Source organism: Dryobates pubescens, chromosome 10 (assembly GCF_014839835.1).
Source record: "Dryobates pubescens isolate bDryPub1 chromosome 10, bDryPub1.pri, whole genome shotgun sequence".
Lineage (NCBI taxonomy): Eukaryota > Metazoa > Chordata > Aves > Piciformes > Picidae > Dryobates > Dryobates pubescens.
The window spans coordinates 37900785-37924868 of record NC_071621.1 but is presented as its reverse complement, the minus strand read 5'-3'; the positions used below and the strand labels follow the sequence as shown (position 1 = coordinate 37924868).

The following is a 24084-nucleotide window of genomic DNA, read 5'->3' as shown; positions in this document are numbered from 1 at the left end:
TGTTATCCTCCTTATTTTAATTTTCTTAATCAGCAAAAGCTAAGCTCCTAAACAGAGCAACTCAATAAAATACTCAAAAATAAGATGTGCTGAATACAAAGGGTGGAATACTCATTTGTTTTTGAATTATGTATATCCATCTAAATGTTACATGAAGTCACTGGGCATAAGCAGTTCCAGAGTTTCCATTTCATTGTTTGCTGTGCTGGCCTGAAGGGACTGTGCGGCACGTGGTAGATTTCCTTCTCACAGAACTATTTGTTTCATTCTTAGTGACACTGCACAAAGTCACTGGGTAGTAATGAAGCTTTCTTACTATATTAAGAAAAGACTCAGTGTGTTTCAACAGTATAGTTTTCAACCCACTGATTAGTCACGGAAGCTTTTTGAGAAGAAACAGGGATTTTCACCTTCAGTATAAGGTAGGATTTCATTGTAGGTGAACCTTGAATCGTTATGTAAAGTCCTCTGCTCCATTGCCGTCTGTAATTTCATGGAGGTTCATACTTGTTTCGTGGAAGTAGGCATACTTTGGGTTAATGATTTTATTGCAAATATCTTGTGCTCTCCTGCATAAGTAGCAGCTCAGCTTGCAGTGACCACCAAAGAGTCAAAACAGCACAGCAGAAGTACGTTTGATTGACAAAGTGTTCCATTCAGGACAGCAGAAGAGAAGGGGGGTTAATTTTTTCAGAAGTGCTGCTCCAGGTAAGGAAAGGAGGAATCTGATTATTGTTTATCTTCTGGAGCAAAGCCATAGGTTACCTTTTCATTTTCACTTCAAATGATAGAAGGAGCTTTTGCAAACACAGAACCCAAATTATTTCTATCCCAATTTCAGGTAACTCTCATAGCTTTCAGGTCTTGCTGTTTGATAGCTGATGGCAAGTGCTTGCTTCAGACAGGACGCTTTTTTGGTAAGAATAGCTATCATGTCTACTACACTGCCAGTCCTCTCTAAGAGGCACTCAATACTGCGTAGCAAACTTCAGCCTTTGAGGAGAGGGAGGTTTATGGTAGGCAGATGTTTTATCAATTTAGGAGCCCTTCAAAAGATTTTTTGTTTCATGCTAAGAAATGTTCCTATAGTTTCACAATTATTCCAACAAAACTGCTTTTTCACAGTTTGAACAGAATCTTCAGCACAGAATCATTTTCTCATGGTCTTGAAAAAAATTTCAGTCTTATGATCTCATCAGCTGTGAATTTACTTCTGTTCTTCACTTTTCTCCTCCTTCTGAATCCTGATGTAAACCAGAGCAAAAGGAGACAACTTAAAGAGCATGGCAGAAAAATGAGGAAGTAGGAAAACTTTCCCAAACCTAGGCAAACCAGATTTAGGTTCTCAACTGTAATTTAAGTGCTTCACTTCATATTGGTGGAGCACACTATCACTTGGTACAGGTATAAGTAGAAGACCATCACAACTAAAACTAAAACACAGATGATTTTTTTGGTGAAATATCTTTGCTTGAAGGGGTTTGCATTTTATCCAGGGAGCAGGGAGTGCTCTGTCAAGCACTAACACATAATTTTCCAATTTTAAGCTAGTGATTCCAAAGCATCATTTGTAAGCTAACACCACTAAAAGGCATGACTTCCCTCCAGGCTAGGACTGTCTAGTGTAGGAATGTGTGAGTATCTGCATAGTTTATCACATGAAAATTGCATTCTCTTGAAACTCATAAAGTTAGAAAGCTCTGTGATAGTGCTATGAAATCCTTTGCTGGTTTTCAACATTATATTGACATATTAGTGTTGTCAGTGCCTGAGAGATAAGTCAGAGGTTATATCTGTGCCTTCCTATTTCAGAGACAAGGATCTTCTTGTTTAAGTGGTGATACCTGCACACAACAGATCTTACTGTGTTCTTTTGATGACACAAAGGAAATATTAAATGCATTAGCTGCCTCTGGTCACCACAGACTTGCCATCTCATCTGTACAGATTAACACACATGAAATATTTCTTAGAGACTGTTGACTCTGTAGAGTAGTTCCTTCCATTCCTGAAGTAAGGCAGTGCCTACTTACTCTAGTCCCACATAATACCAGTTATGGCTATTAGGAAGGCACTTCAGTTCTTGTACTTCAGGCTTTGGATGCCATCTTTTTTCTTCAGTGGGGAAAGACAGTCATTCTGTCGTGGTCTTTGTTCCAAGTGCAGCAAATGGCAGGAGATGGAGATGGTGCAATCACGTTATTGTCACAGCACACTAGAGCTGATGATTTCTGGAACTGAGTAGTCAGTCAATAGCGTAAGGATTTTCCAGATCAAGAAGGGCAATTTCAAATGGAAATTGAATTTCCTTCAATGCAGCCATCTGTTTGATTGTCTCACCTAAAACTAGAGTTATCCTGTGAGCTGCAGGACAACACTTGTATGAAATCTTCTATTTCCATGATAATTCATGCTTTTTTTTTGGCCATAATTTTCCCTTATCATTTAAGGGAATAAACAAAATGGCTTGGAAGATGTTGAGCGATTTTATACACATACATTTTGTTTACTTTGTTTTGTTTTTTTCCCTTCAACCATTTGGTTCTTAAGAAGTCTCCAAGCAGCTTTAAGAACCCTGCATTAATATGCAGAGCAAACATCTCATCTCGTAGTAGACTTTAAGCATCAATTTCCAGAAATCATTCACAAAGAGTGAGGTTTCTGCTGAAATGAACAGTGCTTTCTGCATCTATTTCTGAAGTGGTGCAGCAGCAATTTTGGAGTGCAGTGCTATATTTTAATAGCCAATTGAGATGGCTATAAAAATCCAGCACTCCACATTAAGATCATTACTAAATTGCTTCAGCAATACTTACTGATGAGGCAGCTTCCGCAGAACGCGATTCTTCCTAATGAACTGGGGCTGCAACAGAGCAAAAGCAGCAGCACGAGGAAAGAAAGATGTGCAGGTAGGCTTGGATGCCAAAAAGCTTCAGATTTTGTTACTACAAAAATAAGCTCTGGCTAGCTTCTCTTTGCCTTTGGTGCAGAAAGTAAGTAAGCCTGTCCTCTCGTTTGTTACAATTGCAGTTAAATCACAGAGGTGATGGTATGAAATTGTTGTCATATCAGACCAAATTCCTCCATCTTTGGAGTGAAATAGACCACTGACGTTTTGGTTGACAGCATCTTCTGAGATTGTCCTTTATGAATTAACTAGGAGTTTTATATTATTATCCAGTTGCCTACCTGGGTGAGTTCAGACTGGACATTAGGAACAATTTTTTCACGGCAAGAGTGGTCAGGGGTTGGAATGTGCTGCCCAGGGAGGTGCTTGAGTCACCAACCCTGGGTGTGTTTCAAGGTCATTTGGATGCGGTGCTTGGGGATATGGTTTAGGGGTGACGCTTGCAGAGCAGGGTTATTGGTTGGACTTGGTGATCCTGAGGGGCTTTTCCAACCTGAATGTTTCTGTGATCAGTTTCCTCAGCTCTGACTAGAGACAGTGAGTGGAATCCTGTACCAATATGGCCTTGTTTTTTTATCATCCTCTGTCATAGGACATCAATCTTTTTGTTGTGGTCAAAGGTACTTCTGTGGCTTTCATTGAGAATCCAGAGCAATTAATGTGACTTTCTAGCCTCCCCCTGAGCCTGCTCTTGTCACTGTGGCAGGTTTAACTCTGCAATCTCTCACTGCAAATTCTGGGGAAAATGACGGTGGTTTTTTTCCTTTATCCACTTCCCCTACCCAAACAGACAGAAAAAGCTTTTAATTTCTGTGCTTAGCTGCTGGATAAGTAATGAATGCACCTCCAGGCTTGGCTCATAGAACATGCTCTGGGTGAGAATCAAGTAGGTGATTTCTAAAATTCTGTGTTTGATTTATCCTATCCATGTGGAAATACTTTAAAGGAAGTTGCTTACTAAATGGATTTCCCAGCTACTTAATGATCTCCAGTGCACTGCTGAAAAGTTTCTTGGAACATCTTTTGCCACAGGCTCGCATGGAAACCTGTCATGTCTGTGCTTTGGGGTGCTATTTAACAGTGCTCCCTACTCCTTTTAAAATCCCAAGGACTTGCCTGCACCACTAAGTGCTGCTGCTGCTTTTTCCTTCTGTCTGTGACAAGCGTTACGCAAATTCCCCAATGTATCTTGTCCAACTTCTTTTGCCAAGTCTCTATCTTTCTTCTGACCAAATGCAATGTAATTACAGGAAGGCTTATAATTTTCTCATTATGGCATGCCTTTGTGTTCCTTTTTTTTCCTTTAGATCATAATTTTCTGGGTCAGGGAATAGTTTCATCATTTCCCTTCCCATTCCAGAGTGCTGTTAAAAGGGGAGTTACAGAGGTTCCCTTTCATTATGTTTGCCACTGCTGTTTTCATCAGGCCAGCACAAGAGAGGGAGGAGATGCAGGAGAAAGAGTAGCAGAGTGTTAATTGTCTCATCAGTCTTTCCAGATCCATGATAAATCAAAAGATGAGGAAGGAGAATGGCGTCACTTGCTAAACTACTCACCCGAGTCTGGAAAGAGAGCTTCTGCAGGCAAGAGTCCAGTATCTTTTTCCTGTTTTCTTAGTGGAGGTGTGGAAATATTTTTAGGGAGTGGGAGTTTTCTTGGCCTTTTTTCACTACCTATCTGTTCCCTGTATAAATTCCTCAGGTAAATTTTAGAGAATGATTATGCTTAGTCTTTCACCACTTCTTTAATAAATCATTACATGACTTCCATTTTTGTGAGCCTGATTTTACATCCTGATGCAACAGAAGATGTATTTTAAGGCCCCAGTATCCTGCATGGAATGTGTTCCTTGACATGAGATCTATAGCAAATCACATCCCCCCTGGAAGCAGTGAAACTATTTGTAGTTTAGAGGTGTGCTTTACAGTTCCAGAGCAATGTTGTGAGGGTAGGTGCTTTCCAGCAAGATGTAGGAAGTGCCTACCTTTGTGCTGGCTTTAGTTTGAACTGAAAGGCCATTTGTGGTAAGGCTGCTGTCGTGACTAAAACCAGCAACAGAGGGACGAGACCTCAGCCTCAAAAGAACTAAAAACCAGGCCTGGCAGCCCTGAAAGAAGTTAAGCATTTGTACACTTGCAGGCACTGATGGTCTTGATCCCAGACAATCAAAATTTAGTTCATGAAGTCTGAATGCTGCCAATGGTTGGTTTTGAACAGACCAAAACCAGACCTTCAAGTGCTATGAAGATAAAGGGACAAACTGCAAAGGAGAAGCAGAAAACTCATCTTCATTGAAGTGAACAAGAGGAGCCAAAAGCCTATAAAGCCTTGAATTAGCTTTCTGAACCCCAGAGAAACAAAAGGGACATCTCTTTACAACACCTGGAGAAAGTTTGAAGAGCACAGATTAGCAGGGGATGCCATACTCCTCTTTTGCAAATCTTTTCCACATTTTTCTCAGATAACATCATGTGCTGGGAGGGTTTAACAGTGAAAGTGGTCTGAAAAAAACAAAGATGTAATTCATCAGGCACAACTGTAAGGTGCCTTCAGCAGAAGTAATCAAACAATCTACTAAATAATTCTTAAGAGAAAACTGTAGTGAGAAGAATTCCATAGAAGAGTATCTAGAACTTTGTTATCTGTATCATCTTGTCTTTCACACATTGTTCTGTGATGAAACATTCAAATACTATATTGGGATTTATAAATTGAGGTATCTTATAAGACTTGTGAGAAATCCTTTCATCTTCCACAGGTAAAGCTTTGAGCTTTCCACTTCAAGAGGAGTGCAGGCCAGTTGGAGAGACTCTGGGGGAAAGCAGTAGAAATGATCAGAGTTTTAGAAAGCCTATCCTCCAAGGAAAGAGTAGCTGATCTGAAGTCATTTATCTGAAATACCAGAGACCTAGAGGGGGGTTATGGGCCCCTGATGATAATCTTCTTGCCTTGCAGCACATCTTTGAAGAGCGAGTTTGCTCTCTGTGCCCCTTAGGGAGAACGTGGAACAAAATTTAATAGACAAATTGTGATAAACAAGATTTGGACTGGATCTAGGACAAAAAAGGATCGTGATGAGATAGATTACCAGGGAGGTCTCCAGGCATGTAGCACAGGAAGTGTCCAGGTGCACCATGCAGCCATTTGTTAGCTGAGATGCAATCACAACTAGTTTGCCCTCTGGTCACAAACACAGAGTAGATGTTCCATTGAGTTTCTCCCAGCCCCAAAATTCAGTGTCCATAACAAAATGTTCTCACATCATTGCAGCATGAAGAGTAGGTACAGGGCTATCAAAATCCTGCAGAAAGGAAAAGGATGTCTTCCAGGACAAAAAAAAAAAGACAAATACTTCCTTTTCCTGTCTGCAGGAGCAATTTAGCCTTTTTGATTTCTTTTCCACATGTGAAAGTATTAATCAATACTGGAATAGACAAACTGCAGTCTCAGTCTGCATTTATTCACATCCAGCTAGGGTTTCTCTGGCTTTTCAGCTTTTCTCTTGCTCAGGCCCAGGCTAGACTCCTTAGGAACAAGGCTGGTTCTTCACCACAGTGCTCTCACAGAAGGTTTCAGTATTTGTAGGCTGGTCAAGAGGTTTTTGCTTTGAACTGCACTGAATCTTTAATGCTAAGGCTTGACTTCATTTAAAATACTTCTGTCCAGCTCAGGTCAGAGATGAGTTTCTTTACACCTAAAATTGTTCTTGTAGGCTTTGGGTTCTACATTTGTGGGTGTCATCCAAATAGCTTCCTAACAATTCCAAAGGATGACCTAGAAGTGGCCTGGGAATACATGTTAGTACATTCATTCTATCACCCGGGGTTTCACTTCTCTTTAGGAATGCTGTGTACACCATTCCCAGGGACTGGGACCTACGCCTTACCTCTGGCATTGCAGGGAAGTTCAGGGACTGTTATTAACTGAAATTATTAATGGGAGGGCTGTATTAATACCCCTTCTACACAGATCTCTTGGGGAGCACTGATGAAAAATACTAGGGAATGTCTAAGAGAAAATCTTGAGTGCAACTGGAGCTGAGTCACGTCCATGTGTTGTACTGAGAGTCTCAACGCCACCAAGCACAATCTCTTAGAAAACTTTTCATGATCTAAGATCAGTCTGAAAAAACCTTTTATGTCAGATATAGATCCACATTGTCTTTCTAATATGTATGCTAGAGCACAATGCCCTTAGCAAGTATTTAGCATCATTTCTCAGAAGGCATCGAATCATAGCATGGTTTGGGTTGGGTCACCTAGTTTTAGATGACCCAAACCATTTGGTCAATGCTTTAAAGGTCATCTTATCCAATAGCCCTGCTATGAACAGGGACATCTTCAACTAGATCAGGTTGCTCAGAAACTCATCAAATCTGACCCTGAATGTTTCAAGGGAAGAGGCATCCATAGCCTCTCTGGGGAACCTCTTCTGGTGTTTCACCACCCTTGCTGCAAATACTTTATTCCCTATACCAAGTCTAAATCTACTCTCTTTCAGAATTAACCCATTATACCTTGTCCTGTTGCTACATACCCTGCTAAAATGTTTGTCCTCATCTTTCTTACAAACTCAGAAGTGTCTGATTATACTCTGTGAGATTGTAGAGAGCCTCTCATAGGCAAATGAAGTGGTTTTGGTTTACCTTGTTTCGTCAGCAGCAAGCTGGACTGAGGGACTGTTAGTGACAGTACAGATTCAGGAAGCCAAAGGAAAGCACGGCAACTCATGAATCCATTTTTGGGGTGTCTTTACCTTACTACTATGGTTCAGTAAACACCACCTCTTTTCTTTCCCTCTATCATTTATGTACTTGTAAACTGTTAACATCAGAGCTCTGTAAATTGCCTTGCATAAAATGCCCACAAAATTACTTGGAAATTTGTGTCTTGATTTCTCTGTATTTTTCAAAAAGGAAGCAAGTGAATGGCTGTCAGATTATTTATGGGTTAATTGCAACTAGATGAGAGGCTACAAGATGAACTTTGATTTCATTTTGTATTTTCAAGCTTCAACATAATTGGCAAAGAGCTTTTCAAGAAAGTATTTCTGCTCAGCTTTGCAACAGGGAAAAGAAGATAAATACTCAATTCCCCTCATCAGATGGAGGATGAACAAAAGAAACTGATGAGTCTCTCCCTGACATTTATGGTTGTTAAACAGATCTCAGAATGACAGACTGCTCCTTCTGTCTCCATTTTATTGGTGACAAATTATTAAATATTTGCATAGAGGAGGCATCTCACTCAGAAAGCAGTGACCCAACTGTACTCAGTTGGATGTATTACCTTGTGTTATACAACACAAACAACATTTGTTCATGAAGTAGAATAGTTATCTACTGCGTCGGGTCGGCAGGCTTCAGGGATGAATCTTGGTTGAAAACAAAATGGCAGGAAAAACACAACTTAGGGAAAATAACACCTCCTGAAAAGTAATGACTGCTTTAAAAGAGAGCTTGGTGTGCACATCTCCAGGAACAAATGCTTTTCATTTAGGTTATTAGGAGGTGAAATAACTTGTGCTGCTCTCAGTAATGACAGCAATTTGTGCAGAAAATTACGTAGGCACTGTGCCTTACTGACAGACACGCTGTGATCGGCTGTCAGCAGAAACCTGCTTCCTATCCCTGCAGCAACTGCTCTGCTTTGTGCGTGGAAAGGGAACCATATTTCATCATCTGAACCCATGGTAATATGTAATGTAGAAAAAGGCAGATTCCTCGATGCTTCTCAGCGCAGCCATTCCAGGTTCCTGTAACTGCCTGCTTTGCTCTCGACACTGCAGGGAAGCCTTGGGATGCTGTTACTGTCTCTTTGTCCAAAAGTTCTGTCTCTGAGTGTGTGTGGCACCAGGAATTAAACAGAGTCTGAGTGTGTGTGGCACCAGGAATTAAACAGAAGCAAGTGAAATGTAAGAACATGAGCAATGGGTGAAAGTGCAAAAAGCATCACGGTTGTGTCTGAATGTCTGGTGAGATGTGTCATGGAAAGGGAACTTATCTTGGCTTTACACCAGGGAGATCAAACTCTGCCATGATGATCACTTTTCCAAATACTTCTCCTCAAAATTAAAACCTTAGAGAGTGTATTGAAGGAAAATGGCATAGACTTATAACATGGCTCCAGCTGGGAAAGACTTCTAAGATCATCGAGTCAAAGCATCAACCTAACACGACCGTGGCTGTTAAAGCATGAAGTTGAGGTAAATAAAGATGCAGTGGAAGTACATAAAACTATGAAAGCATATTTATGGTAATGAGGCCACTTGCCTTAAAAACTTGTGTTAGGAAAAAAGATACAGTAAAGATAATTTGGTTTCCCACTGCTTTCAAGCCCTGTGAATAACTGGGCTCTGAACGAAGCATCTTCACAAGGCATGGTACCAGTGTATCTACCAGAGCAAAGGCTGAAGGAATATTGCTTCCTTGCAGTAACAGGTGTGTCTTAGCCCTCAGGACCATTACAAACCTGTGAGTGCTGACTTCTCTTGTTCTGTTTTAAGCTTAGGAGAGCAGTTTTATTGTCCCCTTTACTTCCAGTAGGACTCATGCTCTTAAGACATATTTTTACTGATTTTTTGGGGGGCGCAATGCTAGCCTAAATAGCCATTTCTGTCCTACTCCATCTACTTGCCCAAGCTGAGCTTGCTGAGCAGCAGTCATAACGTTGCACTGCTCTCCATAAGAGTCATAGCTATGCAATAAAGTGCCTTGTGCTGCCACCAAACAGGGACATGCGAGCCTGACACCATCCTCAGCTGATGACTCTTAGCTGCTGCCATCTCTGTAGATGCTGGTGAATATGCAGCTGGTCTGTGATTCAGAGTAATTTGGGTTGCTTTTCAAGTCATTTTCAGCTTGCCAATCTATCTGGCTAGAAAATCCTCATGCCCCCTTGGTCCTGAAGGGCCAAACCCCCAAACATGCCCTAGCCCAGACAATGGTCTAAGCACCTGCCAATGTGCTAACCTGGCCACTTCCCAGGGTCCAGATGGAGAAGGCAAATGTACAGCAGGTGTGATTAACATTGTAAGCACCTGTGAATGTGCAAACCTGGACACTTCCTGGGGTCCAGATAAACATGTACCAGGTGTAATTACCTTTGTGACACAGACGTGAACTGTGTGTGCCCCTGGCCAGGTTTGGATGTGCCCCATCCCATAGGTCCAGTTATCAGGGTTCTGTGTTACCAAAGGGCATTAACTGTCTTGGGACAGTATTTGAACCAGCCAAGAAGTCAGGCACCTTGCCTTGATCTCACCAAGCAAACAACAAGAGCCAAATGCTACCTGAGTAGCAGCTGAAGAACCTGCTCTAGCAGACCAGCAACTTCACCCAGGCCTTGCACCAGGACCAAGGCAGAGAGGGGAAAAGCTCCAAGGGAATTGAATCCCAGAAGAGGCTACAGCCCAGCAACTGGGCATGACAAGAGCGAGGCTCCCTAGCCCTCTCCAAGCCAAGGACTGCTGGAATTCTAGCCACAGCATCTGGGAAGATACCAGACAGAGGAGCAAGCGGTTGGTGCCCAGCTGATCTGCCATGGGATCCCATTTGTGGGAAACCCATGGATCACAGCACCTGTATTTCCAATATGAGTTGCTGCATTGGAAAGGTTAGATCTGTGCTGAAATCATGTCACTGTCTTTATATGTGCAGTGTAAAACCCACAACCAAATAACAGAACCTGTGAATACATTTTGTAAGTAAGTTTGGTGGGGTTTGAAGGTGCCACCACCAGGAAATAGTAACTACAAAATATATTGATATATACATTTTTATGACACCCCTCAAGCCAGGCAGTGGGGAGATGTGGCCAAAGGTAGGGAGGAGAGCAGAGTTCTCTCTTTTGGCGGTAGTGAGGCTTTAGGTCAGCATACAAGAATTTAACAAATGCAGCCTACAATCCTCCACCTGGCTTTCTGCTGCTAGTTAGGACAACTGGCTGCTTAGAATCATGGCATCATCATCATTATCATCATCATCATCATCATGGAATGGTGTAAATGGACCTTTGAAGATCATCTAGTCCCACTGCTCTGCCGTGGGCAGGGCTATGTTTCACTAGATCAGGTTGCTCAAAGCCCTCCATCCAACCTGACCTTGAACAATTCCAAGGATGTCTTCCTCATCTGTAGTCATTCATAGTCCAGTTGATTTTTGTCCAAGTGAATGAAAAGGCAGCAGTGAGGATGGGATGAAGAAGAGGCAAACCCCACAACACATAAAACCCCAGCCAAACAAACATCTCTTGCTAAGAAAAATGTTGCTAATGCAGACAAAAAAACCAGCATGAGGGCAGTTGTTAAGAGCCCATCCCTATCACATCCAGCTATGCTTAGTCTGTGTTCCATTTATTCTGTGTTTAACATTATTCCCTGCAAGATGCAAATGATTCTGTTACACAGGCAACCAGCCAGATGATGTCTATCCTAATCAAAAATTCTGCTTTTTAGTGACTCTGCATCCAAGGACCCTTGTGGGTGCACCAAAAGTATGCCAAAACTTCTGCATGAACAGGAAATGATTGTGCACACAGGCTACAGCTGTAGGCATATGCAAACCTGGCATGGAAATGTGTGAAGAGGGAAGCTGTTTCAGAAAGTCAAACTGCAAGAAGTTAATCCTGTTCCTAAGTAGCAGATCTTAGATTTATCTGCTTTACATCACTACATTCACTTAACATGAGATGTTTAGACTTGGTATATCATGCAGCTTCTCCTAAAAGAGCTGAACTGCTTGCTGTATAATTCCTGGAGTGTCAGTATGTGCCAAAAAGTGAAGTCATTTTCTCTTTCTTGCACTTAGTCTGGTAAAATTGTGACAGCATGATTTCATATTTTCAGTGAACTTGAATCCTTATTAATGCTTTAAAAATCAGCTTATTGTGAACAATCAGGAGAGCTGTCTTCTCTTTTCAAGATAAGTTTTCAAGTATTCTTGAGAACTCCTGCTGTGCACTTGGTGGTTTTCTGTGGATGAGGGGATCGAGTGCACCCTCAGCAAGTTTGCAGATGACATGAATTGAGCAGGAGTGTTGATCTGCTGGAGGGTAGGAAAGCACTGCAGAGAGGTCTGGACAGGCTGGATCAGTGGCCTGAGGCCAATGGGGTGAGGCTTAACAAGACCAAGTGCTGGATCCTGCACTTCAGTCACAACAATCCCAAGCAATTCTACAGGCTTGGGGCAGAGTGGCTGGAAAGCAGCCTGATGGAAAAGGATCTGAGGGTGCTGGCGGATGGCCACATGAGCATGAATGAGCCAGGATTGTGCCCAGGTGGCCAAGAAGGACAATGGCATCCTGGTCTCTTTCAAAAACAGTGTCCAGCAGGAGCAGGGAACTGATTGTTCCACTGTATTCAGCCCTGGTGAGGCCACAGCTTGAGCAGTCTGTTCAGTTCTGGTTGCCACAGTATAGGAAAGACTTTGAGGTCCTGGAGCACATCCAGAGAAGCACAACGAGGCTGGTGAGGAGTTTGGAGGGCATGTCATATGAGGAGTGGCTGAGAGAGCTGGGGTTGTGTAGTCTGGAGAAAAGAAGGCTAAGAGGAGATCTTGCTGCTCTCTAAAACCTGAAAGAAGGTCGTAGTGAGGCTGGTGTTGGTCTCTTCTCCCTGGTAACTAGTGATAGGACAAGGGAAAATGGGTTTAAGTTGTGCCAGGGAAGGTTTAGATTGGATATTAGGAAAAAGTGCGTGACTGAAAGAGCAGTGAGGGGTTGGAACAGGCTGCACATCAATTTATTCCTAATTGATTTGTGTAAATATAAAACCAGACAATAGACATGGCTGCTAATGAGGCTCTAAGCTTATTTCCCTCACTTGCTGTTTCTTTCCTTTTCAGCTGTATCTGAATGAATGTGTCTTTAGGGATCACATACACAGGCAAGAATTTGTGCTGGGGAGAACATTTCCCTGCAAAGCTGAATAACGAAGGATGGATTGTTTTCATCTGCATGTTGCAGGCATTTTTGACAAATGGCTACAAACATCAGCGATGCTGAGCAAGGTCTCTTCTCAAGGCCTAGTTAAAGATTGCAGAAAGATCAGCTTTACTGTTGTGATAGTGTAAAACCAAACCTTTACCCACTGTACCTACAGCATGGTTGTTTTTAAGCATCTGCTCACTGCTTCGCAGGCATGGTCACATTTGCATCACAATCTCCTCCTCTCCTCTCTGGCTGGAGATGTAAACAGGCTTGGGTTTTGTTAAGCCAAGGGATGTGACCCTGTGTCGTGAGAACAGATTCCTTCCTTTCTTGATGCAACCAAATCTGTTCAGCTGCAATGTTTGACTTCAATGTCCAGAGAAGAAAAAAGCACTCTGAAAAGAGCTGCAGTTGTTTAAATTTGCTTCTGAGGTCAGAGCATCATAAATCAGCAAAACAAAGCCCTGAAATACCTAGAATTCTTTTTCTCCTATATTCTGGACCCCTCTGCATTTCTGACTGCTGCGCGTTTCAGATGATGTTGATGAACTCCTTGTGTCTAAAGAAAAGATGTAAATGTGAGAGGGGATCTGGTCAATGTGTATAACTATCTCTTTTTGGTGGTGCACACTAATAAGACAAGAAACAGCAGGTTCAACCTTGAACACAGAAGATTTCACTTCAGCATGAGGAGAAACTTCTTTACAGTGAGGGTGACAGAGCCCTGGAGCAGGCTGCCCAGGGAGGTTGTGGAGTCTTCTCTGGAGACCTTCAAGCCCACCTGGATGCATTCCTCTGCAAACTGCCCTGGGTGATCCTGATTTGGCAGGGGGGTTGGACTGGATGATCTCTGGAGGCCCCTTCCAACCTCTAATACACTGTGAGACTGTGGTCTTTGTGAGATCATTGTCCCTGTTCTGACTTCAAGCAAGTCGCAAGAAAAGACCTCTGCAGACTTCTTCACAGGGTTGCCCTTCATGAGTGTGTTACTATGTTTTCGACTTCAATTAATGTTGTCTTTTTTATTAAATTAAGAAAGGGTAAAATTAGAAACATTTTATTGAAATGGATTTTAAAAAATCGAATTTGCAGCATTTAAAATTTATGGAGAGAAGGAAAGCTGAGAGAAAGTGACTGTTACTTTCTGTGCTGTAAACTCCAACCCTGGAGAAGAGTTCTAGGGCCTCTCTCACTGAGGTCATGGCAGGGTCCAGTCCCTCAGAGGGACACACCAGTGTTGTTGTGCAGTCAGGGCACATTTGCAAGGAAGGTTTTACTTCACATGCTGCATACTCACAGCTGTCAGACAGTTTCCAGTCATTGCCTCTCTCGTGAGCGCGGTGGCCACTTTGTGTCCGCTCCACTCTGACCCTCAACAGAGGCTGTGCTGAAATCTGGCATCTCTGGTTTTTCAGCACTATGGGAAGGTGATGCACTGACAGCCAGAAAGTAGAGATTAATGAAAATGGTAACTCTAAAAATGTCTGTGGGCAAGAACAAAGCAGCTGTGTGAAAACTGCTGGATAAGTAGCTGCAGGCATGAGTGCAGAGTGACACACACTCTAAATGGGACAAGCATTTTCTTTCTGTGGAAAGCGGATTCAGAGAATGTTCTTCTTACCTGCTGGCACTGTACACAATCTTTATTCTGTCTGATATCAACTGGGAAATAACTGAAAACACCAGATATTCCTGAAAAAACAAATAATGTCAAAACAATAAGGAAGGTGCTTGAAGTTTTTAACCCAAGGCCATTAGAAAGCAGCATTAGATAACCATAGTCTCATCTAGATTTGTAGGGGCTTAGGTCTTTCTCCCAGTTATGGCTAATATCAAATGGTTGGATGAAGGAAGAGCCCTCTGTGGGTCTGAGAAAGGAATTAACCATGGCAATGAAAGTAGACACCTTTTACGTGTGTTATGAATATTAGTTAAAGTTTTATGAATCATACTGTACTTTAGACTGACTTTTTCCTCCACAGAACAAAATGCAGTCACGTTTTATTCACACAAGATCTTCTGGTATAAGCTGCTCCCTGAGTCAGGAGCAGGAATTGTTACAAGGACTCACTCAGATAAGTTGGCAGTTGAATCTACCCCTGCAACACAAAGGAGATGAGATAAATAAAGTGACATTTCCTGTGTTTGAGATTAATACATTCTGGGGAACTGATTCATGAGATACAACAAACCAAAACAAAACCAAAAACTACAATAAGAGGATCACAGGATGTTAGGGGTTGGAAGGGCCCTCTGGAGATCTTTGAGTCCAACCACTCTGCCAGAGCAGGACCATAGAATCTAGTGTAGGTCACACAGGAATGCATCCAGGCGAGTCTTAAAAGTCTACAGGGAGACTCCACAACCTTTCTGGGAACCTCTTCCAGTGCTCTGTGACCCTTCCTGTAAAGAAGCTCTTCCTCATGTTGAGGTGGAACCTCCTGTGCTGTAGTTTACATCCCTTGCCCCTTGCCCTATCACAGACCACAAGTGAGAAGAGGCTGACACCCAACCCTCATACATTGATATTTATATTTACATCTATATCTATATTTATATCTATATTCATATTTCAGCCTTTTCCAGACTAAAAAGCCCCAGGTCTTCATAAGGCACATGCTCCAGTCCCTTAATCGTCCTTGCAGGCCTCTGTTGAGCTCTCTCAAGTAGATCACTGTTCTTCTTCTTGAACTGGGGAGCCCAGAACTGGATGCAATATTCCAGGTGGGGCCTCACTAGGGCAGAGCAGAGGGGGAGGAGAACCTCCCTCTATTAGCTGGACACACTCCTCTTAATGCACCCCAGGATCCCCTTGTCCTTGGCCACAAGGACACATTGCTCAGTTCCACCTTGTAACATTGAATAATTCTTGTGAACAAATATTTTTGGTTTTGTTTTGTTACGTAATTATGGTTTTTTGTGTACTGAATAATAAAGGAATCTTCTGTCAGTAGCAGACACTCATCATAAGGTTGTGCAGTCTCCTGCTCTGGAGGCTTTCAAAACCCACCTGGATGCATTCCTGTGCAGACTACCCTAGGTGATCCTGCTTTGGCTGGCGGGTTGAACCCGATGATCTCTGGAGGTCCCTTCCAACCTCCAATAAACCACGATACTGTGACACTCTGATAAATCACAGCTACAATAAGCACACAAAACTCCCACAACTGTGATGTGCTACTTTTAAATATGTGCTATATTTCTCCTCCAGGAAAACTAAAATTGGCAGCTAGAGACTTGAGCAAAGGGGCAGAGGGAGATATTTCCTGCTGCTCCTCTGTTTATAATTAACCTTGCTTCAGTTTGTTTATTCGTGTAGTACTAAATATAACTGTGGTACCTGTCAAAACAAGTCAATCAAATTATACCAATCAAAGCATTTTATATTACCCATGTTCCTTTCCTTCCTCCAAGTGGAACGTGATCACTTAGTAACCTGTATTGGACTTCATTGCTCCAGCTTTGATGTGTTCATTGGTCAGTTCATCAATATGATTGATGCCCTTCTCCCTTTCAAAGGAAGACTATATAGGTATGGGCTCAAAAATAAATCAGCACTGAGCTATATTTTTAGTAATTGAGTGCTGTAGAAGTGGCTGGTGTGGAAAGGCAGGAGTTACCTCAGTTTGTGTTCCTCATTGCCTTGTGTGGCTGCTCACAGAGGTCAGTGTGTCACGTCCCACAGCCAGACTTGCAGTGCCAGGAAAGGGTGGGTGAAGTGGGTGAAGTCGCTGCATGGGCATGTTCTAGTTTTGTTACCTGGATGTGCTGCCTGAAACAACAGTTTCATAAACCCCAAATTCATACAGTGTTCTGTAGCAATTCATTTTGTTTCACACCTGTGGGAAATGACTGTGACAAAAAGCAGTGAGGAATCATAGAGGAAGGAGAGTGGTATTTATTTGTGGTATCTCCAAATACATTACCCGGTTACGCTCCTTCTCTCCTACATTTCAGTCACTCTTCATTTCACCCACATCCTCTCAGGCCCCAGGATGCATGTGCCAAGGTGATCTGGCTCACTCATGTGTGACACAAAGGACATGGGACGTTGGACTGATACTGCAGCTCTTGGCATTTTCTTCACTGGCAACCGTGGACTGATTTCGGACAGATTGTTTATACCCTCTAGGAGTCCACAGTGGTTAAGAAGTGATCCTTTACATTCAGTCTCTCTTTCTTCAGCCTCGAAGGTTCAGATGAGGCATCTGTCTCTCACTTGTTTGGTTGGGTTTTTTCATTTAGTAAACACATCTTTATCACTGTGATCTGCCTCCCTGTTGGGGCTACAAGCAAAAGAATAGCATTCCTCACGCTATGGACTCGCTGCCAGCACCCCACTGTTACAGTGCAGGGTCTTCTGCTGACAAGACACCTGTGCTGTGGTCTCCAACACAGTTCAGACATTCTGCCCAGGGTGGACAGAAAAACCTCCATTTCATTTGTGTTGCTAGAAACGTTCTGTGTTGTCAGTAATTGTTTCTTGTTTCTTCTAGTTCTTACATGGACATTTCCATTCATATTTTAGCTATTTCTAACCTAAAATTTCTATTACAAATCCTCTGCATTTTGTGGCTTCCCTGAGGTGTTCTGTGTTCAACAGGTCACTGTGTTGGAATCATGGATTTTATGTCTCTAGAGCATATTGGTTTGGTTAACGACCTGCAAATGCTTTCAATTACATTTTAAGGTTATGATTTAAATGCTACTTTCTTTGACTTTACCATTATAGCTACTGCAAATCACTTTTAATTACACTTTAAGGTTATGATTTAAACACCACTGTCTTTGGCTTTACCATTATTTGGAGGTTCCCAGCTAGGACTGTGAAGCTCCTTTAAGCTGGCATTATCTAGCTGCACTTGATCTTTTAAGCCTCCTCTTTGATTACTGGAAATAAATAGGCCCATGGTGTCCCATGTGTCTTAAATGGTGATTTTATTATTATCACACATGTTGCCGAAATAATCATAAAAGGAGTCTCCATACCTGCCTTTTACTAGAAAAGTGGTTAGAACATGTGACTTTAGGTAGTGATGCAATAAACCTGTGGACACAGTTGCCTCAGTTTGAAGAGTGGGCAGAAATTATGTTTTACCCCACAAAGGACTGAAATAAAAACACTCTCACGTGGGACTGGAAAGAGTTGGAAGTTTAAACTGAAGCACTTTCACACCTGCATACAGCAATTACAAATGCCCAAATTCACATTCAGTCTCAGCCCAGCCCTTCCACTTGGCCTTACAGCAACCTCTTTAAGCCAAAAAAACTTTTTCAAAACCTCCTCCAATGAGGCCAAAACCCCAGGACTCCATTTTCCTCCCCCCACACCTCTCTCCCCCTCCATGCCTCTGGGCCCAAATGGAGCAGAAGAAATTAGCTTTTCCCCAGCAAATCAGGCCACTCAAGGCCAAAATCCTCCCCCCAAATACCAAACAAGAGATAAGGTCTGGCTGGGAGAAGAGAGAATGAGGAAGAGGGCAGAAAAGACAGTAATGTCCTTTCATGTAGAGGAGGAGATGCAGGCATGATGGGATGAAATAGCAAAAGATTACAAACTCCTGTCCCACTCTGGCCAGCTAGACTAGTCTCTAACCCACAGCTCTGGTGCAGCAAATCACATGAAACAGATGTAGCCATGGGTTGCCATTCTCTGGAACAGCTGTGGCTGAGACCTGGCAGGCTTAGGAATTGTTTTGGCTGCAACTTTTTTTTTCTTTTTGCTTTTTTTCTTTTCTTTTCTTTTTTTTTAATGGTTTCATTAATATTTTAACGTTCTATTTACTGATACCCCACAGGAAAAATGTGAATAAATACCCTTGGCCATCATTAATACCAGAGCTTTTTCCCTCAGTTTCCAGTCGTGATGAAGTAAAATGAAATCATGGGATATTGTGTGTGGCACCAGTAACGTCTCCTGTCTTGTTCCAGTATTGCATATTGCTACCCACAGGGTCAGTGATCAGCATTTATGGAACAGATGAGTTTTATGAGTATCTCTCCACTGAAAAAGGAAGGAAATAGAGTTTGATTAATCTTTCCTAGTTTACACATTGACCTAACCTTATGTACTGTTGATTGAACTGAGTTTAACTCGGTGCTATTAAGCCTTGATCTCTTTCTTTTTTTCCTTTGGGGTCTTCTCTTTTTCACAGAACCATAGAATCACAGAATGGTTTGGCTTGCAAGGGACTTTTCAAGGTCATCTGGCCCAACCCTGTTTTCCATTAGATCAGTTTACTCTATGCCCCATCCCGCCTGACCCTGAACACTTCCAGTGACGAGGCATCCACAACTCCTCTGGGCAACCTGTTCCAGTGCCTCACTGTCCTCCCTGTAAAAAAAACACTTCTTTCTTCTCTCCATTATAGGTCTGTTCTCTGTCTAGCACCTGTTGTCAGGAGATTGGGTTCTCTCTCCGAGCTAAGGGATTCTGTTGCAGCAGCTCGCAGACAGGAAAATAGGAAGTGAGAGGGAGAGCACGCCTCAAACCAGCTCCTGATTTCTCTGTTCCTATGGCCATGTTTTCTTATCCACAGAATTCAGTAAGAAAAAGAGTCTGTAACTAAACATGCAATTTGAATTACTTTTTAAATTCAGTGGAGCACAGAAAAAGATCAAGTTTAGAAAACATTTCTTGCTCCTCGTGTTTCTGAACATTTGACTGATTCTCTGTTTTTCAAATAGTCTGAAGCTGATATGAGACTAAACTCTTGCAGATAGTGAGAAAAGACATTCACACCAGAGATGCACAAACCTTTCTGAGGCCTTAAAACAAAACAGAAACCTTAAGACCTAATGGAGCTGAGACTCCAAATCAAATTGTGAAATTTTATAGCACTGCTCTTCCCACCCACATCTGCCCACATCCAGCCCCCACCATTTCAGAAATCAAGAGTGTGATTCATATTATCTCTTTCAGGTGTCTCTTTGAGATGAAGTGAATCATCCTTTAAAAGCCCCCAATGAATTGCCATTGATTATAAAGGTAGCATAAACTGATTGCATAGTTGCCTGATGTCATTCTCCATACGAATCCTATCCACATGTTTTATTGTAGTATGCTTTCCTAGGGCCTTAACATTTAACAAAAGTCATTTCAGTGAAGTTAAATTGACCTTTGTTCCATTCCCCATTCTTCCTAAGGAGAAATCTAAATAAGGAAGTACAATTAGGCAATGACACCAACTCATCAACAGGAAAGACATGGAAAATCTCTCTCTTCAGCTGTCTCTCCTCCCTTCTCTTGCTTTTTTCCTGACAAGACTGGCACCCATCTTGTCCTGCTCTTTTAAATGTTTTCATAGGCAGTGCTGGGGTTTTTGATCCCAGAGGCAGACCCTGCTTACAAATGCAGTGTAGCTCCATGCATTGCAACCCAGCCACATTTTACACGGACTTAAAGAAGCGGAAAAGATTCTCTTCATCATTGCAAACTTCAGTTTTGAAGTGGCAGTAGCATGTGTCAGTACACCATCACACAAACAAAGAGCAAACACCAGCACCCAGCTCAGGTTAACAGAAAATGGAAGGGATTAGCTCTGCTGCTATTTGCTTAGACTGCAGCAGGAGCAGGCTGAATCAGGACCCCCTTTGAACAAAATACCAAACAGCTCTGTAGCTGGAAATGACCTTTACAAGCAGGCAGTGTTAATAAGAGAGAAAGAAGAGGACTGGAGCATAACATAACCTAATCTTCCCAAGGTCATGCCCTGGGTGAGCAGCAGAGCTCTCTGACTACATTGGTCTCATCATCATTCAGGAATACTCTCAGATATTCACTTCATGGTTTGGGGGTCGAAAGAATTGTGTCACCGAGACACATTACCCAATCATCGTTCCGTGTCCACAAGGAATATTTTAAGGAGAATTCCCATTCTTGATGTTTTCTCAGTATAATACTGTGTTGCTCCTTTGTTAGTATTCTCAGGGTAATGAGCAAATTCTTCCTTGCTGGAGAAATCATAATCTTTTTTATCCTTATAGTTGTCCTGGCAATAGTGCATAAATAATAACGATGATCACCAGCTTTAGCTGAAAAATCAGCTAGAGCTTTATTTGAATGATCCTACACTTCTGAACTCCCTCCATGTGCCTTGTTAACAGTCATTTCAGTGGTGTTTCACTCTAAGAGGTTTCTGTCTGCAATTTACTGCTTTTCTAATTTACTGCTTTGACCCTGTCCGTGAAGTAGTCCATTATTTTATGTGACCTCACATCTTTTGTAAGCTAAAGTAATAACAGAATGAGATTAATATGAGAAAATAATTTATTTTGTTTAAACCCCCAAATTCTTCTCTCTGCACTCTGGTGATGGCAAGTTTGTGATAAAATGTCAGGCTCCAGGGTTTTTTACTGTTGCATTTTACTGCTCAAGCTGCAGCTATTGCTAACGTATTTGTGTTAAGAGCAACTGAAGAGCATGGATTTCATAGATAAAACTAGCAATTATTCCCTGAATAGAGATAACTCTTTTCTTCTGTACAGCTAAACCAGAAATGCCTGGTTGAAGCAATAATCTGAGCAGATTACTGCAATATCAGCTTATTTGTCCAGATGGAAGTTCCCATTAGCTATGTGATCTATGAAAAATCAGGTGTGGGAATAAACCACAGTAGCTCCTATCTTTTCTCTGATTGGGAGATAAAAACGTTATTCTCAATGCAAGTAATGCTTTGTCTGTTTATGCAGTATTACAGAGGACAGGAAAAGTAAGAAGAGGGTAAAACTGAATTTTTTATTCTTCCCCCACCTTACATTTATTTTTTCCTTTTCTTTTCCTGCATCGTATTGGCATGTATTGTCGACATCGTTCCAAAGCATGACTCTGTGGGTACTTAGGGTACTTACCCAGGAACTGCACAGACCACTGATCACAAGTGATGTGCTTAAAAAGACTATTGCTTTCTTACTTTGTGAATCCAGAGCCCAAGACGTTTGTGTCCTAGAAAAATATGGGAAGCAGATTTTAATCCATCTACACTATTCATCTTCTTTCAGCAACCCTTCACTGTGGTACTACAGAAACTTAGCAAATGTGCAGCACACCTCTCGGAGCTTTTGTTCAGCTCACATGGACAATCACAATACCTTTAGTTCTGTTCCAGTCTGTGGTGATGTATTTTATACCAGTATGTAACAAAATGAACTCCAGGCTTCAGGGTCTTATTGTTAGTCATGGCAAGTGGTGCCATAACTTCTTGACCATAGATTGCACTAGCTCTGGGTGAGTCACAGAACATTAGGGGCTGGAAAGGGCCTCGAAAGATCATCTAGTCCAATCCCTCCACCGGAGCAGGATCACCTATACCGGATCACACAGGAACGCATCCAGGCAGGGAATCATCTCTGGTTGGGTTCTGTTTGTCTCTACCTTCCTTTAACTGTACATGATGAAGAATTTTCTTCATTGACTTCTGACTTTAAACTTCCAGGGAAAGTGAAAATATTAACCCCCTCAAATATCTCTTTGTGTATTCGTGTTTCTGTGAACAATCCTGTAGTTTTACAGTACATTAACTCTATGCTGCTCTGGCACTCCTCACTGATGTTATGTGTGGTACTGATAGTATTTTGGTTTCCTTGTCTTTTCCAGGTCTGGGATTCAGTATTGCAGGAGGGGTTGGAAACCAACACATCCCTGGAGACAACAGCATTTATGTCACTAAGATTATTGATGGAGGAGCTGCGCAAAAAGATGGGAGGTTGCAAGTCGGAGATAGACTTCTTATGGTAAGTAAGACAAAAGTACATCACAACTTCTTTGGCTGACAATTCACCACACAGGACTTTCACCCACCACACGTTTTACTGGAGGCAAAGCTGACATCTTCTGTAATAGTTATGAGTTCTGTTATATGACTTCTGTAACAATATTCTCATCATCTTAATCTTTTTCCCTTTCTTTATCCGAGACTGCTGTTTAAAATTAATTATCTGGAAACCCAGTATTTTGTGAAGAGAAGGCAAGGGGTTATATGCTTTTGACAAGCCTGTGACTGAGAAGGGAATAAACATTATGAACAGCAGTGATAAGTGAAATTGCACTAGAAGATTTCAAAACCAGGGTTTAGACAAACTGCTCACTAGAGCAGTTCTGATTCCACTGAGAGCTTTGAGAAAAACGGAAGGTTTGAGAACACACCACTCAATTCCCACTCTCAGTAGCCACTCTCAGTGGATGATTACCTACATTTCAGCATATGCAGCAATGTTTTCTATGTATCTTCCACTTAGATGTTAGAAAAACCACATTTTCCTATTTCCTTGGAAGTGTGCTTACTGTTCTGATGGGTCTCAAGTCAAGAAATTCTTGCTGCTATGTGCACCGCTAGCAATCCTTTCCCACTCGTGGAGTTTGTTTAATTCTTTGTTAAGGAGGAAATCCTGACTCTGGTGAATCAGCAGAAGTTAATCTGTGTCAAGTTGTATTCATGTCAATGCATTTGTATAGATTTCAGCAGGTAGCAAAATGCTTTTTGAATGAGTGCCATGAAAACAAATCACGTGCTGCAGTAGCTCTGTGTTGCGACATGATGTCTAAGCACTGAAAAATTGCCTCGACCTTTCAGAGCTGCCTGTGAGACTTTGCCTAATTGAGTTCTTCTTTACTTGGCTGGGGACACTGTGTCCCAGTCACATGTGAAGATGAGAATTCGTTTCATGCAGGGTATCAAACAGAACTGGAAGGCACTTGCTTGCTGGGTTGGTGACTCTTTGACATTTTTTAATTAACCCAAGTGGATAGATAAAACAGTTTAAGGATCAAATGGTGTTATCAAAATCAGAGCCAAATTAAACTAGAACTTACAGTCTCTTTGGCATTTCTTTTTTGCTGTTTCTCAGCACTGTAAAATTCAAGCCACTGTTGATGTTTTGGCTCTTTTTTAATATATAAATCTATTCTTATATCTGAAATGATTTTGTACCCCGTGGCAAATCTGCTTGTGCTCAGCTGGTGCTTTTCTCATGAGGAGAATTCCTCACGGCTTTTATGCCATCTGTAAATTCTGGTTACCTTACTCTTTAATGTCTCCCGACTCAACTTGAGGTAATAAGCACTGTCTATCTCTCTATATGCAAATGCAAACCCCCCAAATTCACCATCTCCAGTGCAATTTCATCAGAATGAAACTCTATAGAAAAAGAATTCTTTGTCACCCCATTGTGTATAAGTTCATTCTCTCCAGACTTCTATAGGATTTGTCTATTAAACACATCTCTCTCTGGAGCTTGGGGTTTGCTACAGTC

General features: G+C 41.9%; 1 protein-coding gene across 7 annotated transcripts in view; it reads left to right on the top strand.

The window, feature by feature from the left end:
* Positions 1–24084, top strand: part of DLG2 (discs large MAGUK scaffold protein 2) — a 1098948-nt gene that overhangs the window by 764994 nt on the left and 309870 nt on the right. For all 7 annotated transcript variants that reach the window (XM_054164548.1, XM_054164550.1, XM_054164553.1 and 4 more), the window contains one exon: positions 22430–22566. In XM_054164548.1, coding sequence (XP_054020523.1) covers positions 22430–22566 — 137 coding nt within the window. The remainder of the gene's footprint in view (positions 1–22429; positions 22567–24084) is intronic.